This window comes from Opisthorchis viverrini, assembly GCF_000715545.1.
Source record: "Opisthorchis viverrini unplaced genomic scaffold opera_v5_343, whole genome shotgun sequence".
In the NCBI taxonomy this organism is placed as follows: Eukaryota; Metazoa; Platyhelminthes; class Trematoda; order Opisthorchiida; family Opisthorchiidae; genus Opisthorchis; species Opisthorchis viverrini.
The window spans coordinates 8,752-18,231 of NW_008751994.1; the positions used below are offsets into that span (position 1 = coordinate 8,752).

The 9,480-nt window shown below is 44.5% G+C and overlaps 2 protein-coding genes across 2 annotated transcripts in view; one reads left to right on the forward strand and one right to left on the reverse strand.

The window, feature by feature from the left end:
- Window positions 1-9,480, reverse strand: part of T265_15055 (hypothetical protein) — a gene marked incomplete at both ends in the record, with an annotated part of 50,931 nt that overhangs the window by 4,440 nt on the left and 37,011 nt on the right. Inside the window, 4 exons of the mRNA XM_009176408.1 lie at window positions 6,217-6,357; window positions 7,213-7,413; window positions 7,574-7,660; window positions 9,114-9,198. Coding sequence (XP_009174672.1) covers window positions 6,217-6,357; window positions 7,213-7,413; window positions 7,574-7,660; window positions 9,114-9,198 — 514 coding nt within the window. The remainder of the gene's footprint in view (window positions 1-6,216; window positions 6,358-7,212; window positions 7,414-7,573; window positions 7,661-9,113; window positions 9,199-9,480) is intronic.
- Window positions 2,073-9,480, forward strand: part of T265_10117 (hypothetical protein) — a gene marked incomplete at both ends in the record, with an annotated part of 16,182 nt that continues 8,774 nt past the window's right edge. Inside the window, one exon of the mRNA XM_009176393.1 lies at window positions 2,073-2,267. Coding sequence (XP_009174657.1) covers window positions 2,073-2,267 — 195 coding nt within the window. The remainder of the gene's footprint in view (window positions 2,268-9,480) is intronic.

The following is a 9,480-nucleotide window of genomic DNA, read 5'->3' on the forward strand; positions in this document are numbered from 1 at the left end:
ACCAGGAACGCAAGGATGTCAACCGAAGTAAGACCAGGAAACTGATATGCACAGGATAAGATACAAGCTTGAGTGTCTTTAGGCGTCTTTCGCTGGTGCATCAAGGTGTACAATTCTCTCGTATTAACATAAACTTGAAAAAAACAACGTTTATGTGGTATGTAGGACATCAGTTTAATTGGAAAATAGGATGCATCCAATTCACAATAATTTGGCTGCTACTGACATCACTGTTAAACGAAATAGGAGAGACTCTGCCAGCCCTCGAAATACACACAGCACTCATCGAAAAATAGTCTCCTTGGTGCCACGTAGACCTATTTTGACGGCTTGCGATTAGGTTTAGCAGGGACAGGAAGTTACAGTAAGGAAGAAGTGAAGTTCCGATACAAGCACTTGTACACCCAGTCTTCTGAAAGAACTAAACTGCGTATTCAAAGACTTATCGAGAAGTGCCTGCCGTGACACCGACTAGATATGTTTCATAAAAAAACGGACACGAGAGAACGGAATGTAGGACTGAAGTGAGAACGAACTCGATAATTTAGGACTATTTGAAGAGTGAATTGAACAAAGGGGATTTAGGAATCACTATCCGCCAGGGACTCACAACCTATTATTGCCACAGGCCCCGCCTCTCTCAAGTCCAAACAGTGCAAGACGTGTGCTTTGGATCTGATGCATAACACAGGGGTGAAATTCATTCGCAATGCACCCTATTGTTGACTTTCTAGGGGAAACTGTGCAGAATATACCATACCGCCTAGTTCTCGACATTCGTCACAGACTCGACGGATTATTGACACTTCTCTAAAAGAAATCCACTGATGGTCTATGGGAGGACCCATGAGCGCCGTAGAGGCAATCTACCCTAATTACCACTGGAATGTGAAAAACTGAGGTATCCTACGTGTGATATCTGTCCCATTTGGTTTGTAGTCGAATAGTCCAACGTTTTCGCACTGTATGTTGCCTATGATCGACTGGACATATGCGAACAACGTATTATAGATAGTCTTATCGGCAGTAACTACCAAATTACCGCCAACCACGGAACCAAAGAGCCACAGGAAACGACATGAAACCATAAATGCTAATTTTGGCGCAACCAGGCTAAAACTCACGAAGGAAGGTTAACTCTTTCACTGCACATTTCACAAACGTTCCATCCATTAGGTGGTGATGTATGTGATATTGATGACCTACCGCTAAGCCGACAGTGAAATCCTATTTCGTCTGACAAGATGGCAGAGAAAGTGTGTCACTCCTTATTGGAGGCAGTTACAGACAGTATACGTGTATTAGAGAACAAACAGGGAGAAGCCCATTTAGGTAATAAGCACGGGGGAGTACACATATAACACCGGAACTATGTGGCCTGTCTAAGCTGCATACCTTCTGCGCAGTGCCAACACTGGAGTTGCTGTCATTGATGATGATGACGATGACCTTCTGCGCTGATGTAACAAGTAAAGTAGAAGGTGCACAAGGAAAATTGCAGACGAGGTACGAACCGCTGACCACTTAGGTTAGATGGGGATGATGAGCAAAATCGTAACACAGGGATGAATCACAGTATGAAATCCGGGAGGTCTTTGTGCGGAAAGGTTGTCAGAAGGCATGCAAAATTCGCTATCCCATTGTCCGTCTATTCCGCGTGACCAATACAACGGGACAGCTGCAATCATACAATTTTATCAGGTTAGGGAAGTGAGAGGGTAGCACGAACCCTAGACAAGCCGATTTCTCTCTGCAGCAGCGGTTGGGTTCATCGACCGAACCATTGAAGGCCAGATGGCGTTATATCTTGACGAATGGAGTAGACAGCAGTCCGCCAAGTCTCGCAGTGAGACCAGGCCCATAGGATTAAGGACAGTCCAACCTAGGTCCACACAGGATGAGTTTTCCAACGGCCCAGTGACCATAAGAGACTGGGGAGCTATCGTACAAAACTTCAGCATACATGACACTTGCGGGTGAGTAGAATTAGGCGAGGGAGAGGAACTAGAGTAGTCGGTAACCCAGGCATACACTCTAACGACATTCCTTTTGTGCAGTCACACACGGCAAATATGAGTCTTCGAAACGCTGGAGAAGCACTAAAGTCCGGACAGCCCCTCGCAAAAAGGCTACGCAACTCAAACGAGGAACGGATAGGCCATTTGGTGCGACCTGAAGAGGAAAAGATGCACGTAATCGCTGTGTCGCAGTCCATCCTCGGCGTCCTTAGAGGAGAAGAGTCATGGACCAGACCCTGGATGCCTCTGGTGGGCTAATAATATAGCGGAGAGATTAACTGCTTCATCGAATCGGATTTTCGTGACTCAATCGAGGCAGCACTGGTTGACCCGATTCACCATAAAGCCTCATTTCAGAAGATTTCAGGTAGGTAGATAGGGTCAGGCTTCAGCTCTGTTGGACTTGATAGTCACACTCGTGGTATTAGTGCAACATGCATACAAGCACACCTCCAGAAGATTATCCATGACGTGCTGCGGTCAGAACTACAAGTGACTAGGATGAAAATGCACGATAATTACTGAAGCTACCTCGATCACCTAAGGGAAACAATACAGAAAAGTCGTGCATATCGGCCTGGCTCGAATTCGATTATTGCGCAAATATATTGCTTTCATGTTGCTAGATCATAAGAGTAGAGCGGGAGCATTAAAACTAACGAAAAATCAAAACGTAAGCAGGTGTGTAGCACGAGGACTGCGTGGGTCAAACATTTTTCTGCTCACGGAATCCGCTTACTTGGTAACCTTTGTGTTAGAAGGTATTACTAGCCGTTCGTTTAAGAAGCGTTTCTTGAAATTGATGGAGACAGTTCAAACTCTACACTACTCGTGAGTAAGTACAACTTAGACCTTGTACACAAACCAAAGGCCAATGGATAGTGTTTCGACATTCCCAACAGTCTATGGAAAGCGTCAACAGCGTCGCTCGATCACATGTATAAGACAGCTTGCTGCATAAATAAAATAATCAATCGGCTAAGGAATTTCGGTCATTTCAGACAAGGCTGTCTTCAAATCCGATAGCTCATTTGAATCGACCCTAGCTAAATCCGTTGGAAACGCATAAGCGAAAGCACTTTGAGTATCAGTACCAGATCAAGAATGTCCTATATGATGGCGAGCAAATTCATGATCCAAGTTTTAACAAGTTTCGAACGCCGACTGCTGGGGAAAGCTTGGAAACATTGTCGCCTCAGAAAAATGTAGCACAGCATTCTAATTACCATACGTTTTCGGTTATCTGAGCTTTTTGACACAACAGTTGTGTTGCACTGCGTACATTTTCGTTTGTTTGGCACAATCGTCTCATCGGCAACAAAATACCTTCACATTCTACGACGAAGAGTTACCCCATGCTTTGTTGCACCTTCATTCAAGCCTCCTAGAGACCCAGGGTAGGGAAATCAACATCACCAACCATAAAATTAACATTTCGATGCCGGAAAGGCATTGAAAAAATCCTCATTGTTCACAGGATAACAAGGCCGAAAGAGGGGCGAGATGGCCCAAGTGGTTAGAGCGCGAGTTTACTGACCGGAAGGTCCGTGGTTCGAACCCGACTTCCGCCACTCGACTTTCCCTGTCTAGACTTGAGCAACCTGGCAGTATCCCATCCCTCATGCTTCCTTCGGGTGGCATGGCAGTTAGGCACCGAAAGGGTGCTACAGCTGAACGATTTAAGGCCGAAAGGGAAGAGGACCTAGTTGCAAACTATCAGAAGCGCTTCAGAGCAAACTCATAAGTGAATGTGGTGTACGAAACATTATTAAGGCCGATGACTACCGCTGATTTCATTTGCTTCCATTTAATTCTGAACAACGATGTTTTCTACACATATCATTCAAGACAGCCGTTCACTGGAATTATGGTCAACTTTGAGTTCGCATGGGGGAGAACTCCTAGGACATTGTGCTTAATACTGAAGGATCACTTCCTGGATGTTACTGACAACCTTCCCTTAGCTGGACATACACAATCCTACTAGAAATACCTCAAGACCACAGATGAAGTGTTGTCGATTGTGAGTACTGCATAATGAAGAGTTCATTTAATTCAGATGAAGGGCGGCATGTGCATTGTCATGATTGTTATTGAATAGACAGGTCAACTGCCCGCATTCGAATTCTGAAATAAGCAACGGATCAAGCACAACGAGATTGGTTTGATGGAAAGGGGAAAATTTTCCCGGCTATTTTTTTCTGAGCGCCAGGTACCCCGCCTGTCCTGTATAGTAACATGAAGCGAATGTTGCTATGGCCCATGAGTGACCCAATAACGAGCACTGAGACACTGAAACAGGCCCCTTAATCTGCATTAGAGTATCCGGTGTATCCAGCGATTGTTCCGCTCCTGAAAAGCACTTCAATATGAGGGAGCGTGAATGCAGGAGAAATACAGGATCGAACCGGCAAAAGTTCATACGAATAGAAGATAATGTTCAGCGATGATAAAGAGAGTGTACCTTTGCCACGGCAGATGAATGGAGGGGAAATTCTCATTAACCGAGGACATAATCGACGATGTTTTATGACTGAAGATTCCACTTTTGTGTCGGAAAAACGCCATGCGGCTAAACCATTTGGGACAACACCTGCATCAAACACTTTACAATCAACCTTTTTTCGTTCAAACACCAAAAACAAGTGGGAAAAATGAGTTTTTACCACACCGTCGTCTCAATCTTGATGCTAAATTAACGAGATCAGTGATTTTCACGTAATATTTGGTCGTCACTTTGCGCTACACATACAAACGGTGGGCCGACATCTGTTTCCAGACTTGCCTGACAGAATCGAACAGCACGATGGACCCTGGTGCACAAGACAACACCACGGACGAATTGTTCCGAGGCCGACTAGACGCCTTGTATCCAGTGTAAACCCGAGATGATAAGAACGGAGAGCGAACAGCAAGGAGAAGTTCTAAACCCATCAGAATGCCAAAACTGTAGGCTTTAGTGTCAACACAAATGAAAATCCAAAGTATATCTTTGTAGTGTACTACTCATAAGGTTGCTGAAAATCCATCGACAGCCCACGACCGGTTTCGCCCTTCTTGGGACTCATCAGGTAGGCGCAGTCCCCGGGTTTCAGTCAACCTTATGTTTTACTTGAAACCAAATTGCACGAAATTAGCGAATATACACTCATTTGCAAACTAATTTGGTTCTTTCGAGAGACTCACCTGGAACCCAGCTAAATCTCTCGTTTGTGATGTTTCCAGGCAACTGAATGTGCTGCACCAGGCCACTTCATGTTTCAGTCGCTACGATATTCGAGAACAAATTAGTTTGCAAATGAGTGTATATTCGCGAAAATCCAAAGTGCCCACACGACTCAGATAGTCGTGAGACTAATTTAAGTCGTGCCCACCTAGCCCACAGTCTACTCATTCTGATCGATTGTGTACGACCAGTACACGATTTACGATTGATGACACATAGTAAGACGAGAACAGTGAGATTACTGCTACAGAAGAGGCGACTGGGGATGAATCAGGGCAAAAAGTCGGATCTTCCAGGTTTCTCCATAAACAAACGATAGTCGTCTCTACAACAGTGCGGGTCATTGTCGACGGAAAAGGACAATTCATGCTGGCGAATCGGAATAATGAGCCAGTTGAGTCAGATACACTGGTCTCTGATACAATAAACTCATGCTACATCGGCCGTCACGTGGTACCATCAGCCGGGTCACCTTACACGCTGCAAATAACGGGGCGGGACCGCGTGATCTCCCCTGCGCCTGCAAGATATGGCTGCATTCTCGTTGTCAGTTTCCATCCCGACTGCCTGAATGAGTGTCTGGAGGTGTAAGCACCTCGGAATTATTGTAGTGAGCTAGGACTACGTCCATCACACCGTCCACCTTTATTCTGTTCTTCACAAAAAGGCCTTCAAATAAATCGTGGTTGTACGGCAGCGCAGCATCATTGTTGAACACTGATATCAAGATGTTGATGGTGATGATGATGACTTGAGGATCGCTTTATTACTAATCAGGATAAAAAATCCCCAGCAAAAGGGTGAGTTCCGAATACCTTCTCCACAAGAAGATAGATTATTTCATGAACACAGAAGATCGCGCCGCATGAACTACTAACAAGAAATAACACTCGTTAGAAAATAAATGCGTTCCTCAGGTCACAGTGAAGTCTGTGTTTAGGGTTCTACACTTTAGGCAGAAAACAGACTTACTTGGTAGCTGTTGATCAATTCTTCTAAGTGGCGTAGTTTTGTCGAACAGCGTCGGAACTCCAAGGTGTTGTTAACCATTATCTCGTGTTCCAGTTCAGGAATTACGGCGGCCGTCGTCCAACCCTGGAGATTCGATACATCCTAGTGAGGAAACAGAAGGGAGTAGAATACAAGATCGATAACTGATTCGTCAATCGAAACTGGAGAACAAGGAGCACAAATCACTAGACAAGGATTACCAACGAAATGGCTTTGTTTGACTAAAGGACGAGCACTACCTGTGTAACGGTGGATACTACTGAAGGGGCATGCGAGTAGTACGTTTTCTCGTAAATCCGCTTCCCCTTGAAAAGTGAGGTCTGTTATGGAATTTGTGGAGCTGTATTTGCTTGCCATTGAGTAACGGTCAATGAATATGCAGGAAAGTTCAGGAAGACGCGTTGAAGGGGAAGATGGATATTCAGTTTTTGTAAACAAGATGCACATGAGAGGTTTGCTCTCCTGTCCAATAGTCTGTTCAGTTGACGTTTTCTAATAAATAACTCCGCAGCGAAGGCCTTCTTCTTTTCACCTGTACCCGCAGCCGAAAAGGTAGACAGATGGATGATATGAGCAAAGTGGATATGAAACTTGCCATACAGTAAGGTCGACGGATAGAATGAACGTTTACTAGGGTCAGTTAGCGGATGTCCACCAAAGAGTCAGATTTTCAAGTTGGTTCCTCAAAACCACCGATCAGGCATAGAAAAGCTGAACTGCCGTAAAGCGAATTCAAAATATAGCGGTAACCAACTTCCGGAGGATTTAAGGCACTGAGCTGGTGTAAATTCACATTAAGTTTGAGGGTGTATCAGTCCAGTAACTCACCGGAAGAAAAGCGCTCAGTCTGAGCAGCTTTTGGAGCACTGACGGTCAAGGTAGCTGTAACTGTTTGAAAATTTCAAGTAAATTTACGCGGGTTAACTTGGTCACAGCATCCGTGAGTCGAGATCATACATATCGTTCAGCTGTAACACCCCTCCGGTGCCTAGCTGCCATGCCACCCGAAGGAAGTACGAGGGCTGGGATGCTGCTAGGTTGCCCAAGCCTAGGCAGGAGAAGTCGAGAGTCAGAGGTCGGGTTCGAAACACGGACCTTGCGATAAGTAAATTCACGCTCTAACCACCTGAGCCATCTCGCCCCCGAGATCATACATATCTGCTCTGAGATGGCTGTAAACATGTGATCTTGATTGTCTCCGATTCTTTTCTCTCGTTTGCGAAGTAGTACAGTATATATTGAGGTTTCAATATTCAAATCAACAAAACCAGGGTAGCAAAATGGAGAAAAAGATGCATATTGGCTGAAAAATGCTTACCGCCAAATCTGAATAAACGTGATCACCGAAATAGAGGATATGCTGCGCGTTCCAGTGCGTCAAACTGATGAGTTGTTCGAGACAACCCTGGAGAACAGAGCATCAAAGAGTAGCACTTGTAGAACCAACTAATATCTGGTGTGAAACTACCAAAGTGATACTAGTGAATGTAAATACGCACGTTTGTTTCAATTTTGTCACGCTAACGGATGGAGGTTTGAAAAGCCGCTGCTAAATGTAGCGCGAACTGGTTACAAAAACGCTGGGACAAATCGACAAACGCGCAGGCATTTACATTTTCCCAGGATCGCAGCGCTCAAATGGGAAACATATTTCGTTTTACGCCTTCAAGTACGTGCAGAAATTGATGAGCATTAAAATTCGGCGGAAATAGTCAACCGTGTCAACTCGAAACCCGATTGATCTTAATCGTGCAAAAAATTAACGATTCGGATTGTACCTATTCCCTCCATGATAATTGCATTGTGTTAGACCTGGCCGAAGCTTTTGACTGGACGTTTCGATAAATGGAATATCCGATTTCGTTCGAGCCATGACCCGTCATTAACATCATCGAGAAAACGCCAGCAGTGTACAAATAAAGGTGCTTCGTTGCCGTACAACCATAATTTAGTTGAAAGCTCTATTGTGAAAAAAATAATAAAATATGAGGCAAGAACTTAGCGCTAACCTACAACAATCATTCTAGGGTGCCTAGGTCTCTACAAATTCTGGACAGAAACTGACAACAAGAATGCCATTGACAGCGATTAGCAGCCATATCTTGCGGCGACTCCATCCATGCATGCCAGTTTGCGGAAGGGCTCGTTGCAAACGAAAGTTCAGCATTATGGATTGTTAGGGCGTGCTAACCGTAAGTTGTTGCTCCAAATACCATTTCCCAGTTGTCATAGAGATGAGCCATATGAAGAAGTAATGAATTTCCAAAAATTTCTGTTGGCTGTTACCACAGAGCGATGTATTGATAGCCGTCGTGGTTTCGAAGTCCATATAAATTGCTCAGAAAAAGACGGATGGCTGGACTTGAATAGACTTTTAGGAGGGGTAGATTTCCACTCGCCGATAAACTGAGTTGAAGGACCTGTATCACATCCTGCCAATTTCCAATAGTTACAGTGCACACTTTGGAAGAAATCAGATTAAGCACCATACGACTGATCATACCTATTGTAGATCCACAACAGGGTCTAATAGTGGCGCAACGAACCACCACCAACACCGGAGGAAAAATGCGAGGAAAGGAGGAATACGGTGAATCCAACACAGGTTGTTCGTGTATACTGCGGAGCTAAAGCGGGCACATCAAAACGGCTTACATGAGCGATAACGGAAACAAAAATGTTGTTTAAGTAACCAGTATGCCTCTCTCAACAATGGAATACCATGAGTGTTGCACTAACTATTCCTCAAGCTTGTTTCTCCTATAGTTATTGACTTGATTAGTTGAGAGACCACTTGTGTGGTGAACACTAATACGATTTTTTACAGGATAAAAGTAATACATGGAACGGGGACTTACTCCATCGTAAATATGGCCTCTCGAAAGTGATCGGACACCTTCCCAGTCTTTGAAGTGTCCACGGTCGTCCATATGCCGAAATTGGCTATTAAGGATGTACGTAAAACATATGCAAATGTGGCGTTAACGGAATCTGGATGATCATTACGTTTCATTTCATCATCATCATCATCGACAGCATCTTATTGTAAACAATAAAGGTGGATGGGGGAGGGACTTAGTGCTAGCTTAACACAATCATTCCGAGGTGCATACACCTCCAGACATTCACTTCACTAATCTGGATAGAAACTGACAACAGGAACGCCACTGACATCGGTTGGCAGCCATATCATGTAGTGTCTCCAACCAGGCACAGTGAGGATCA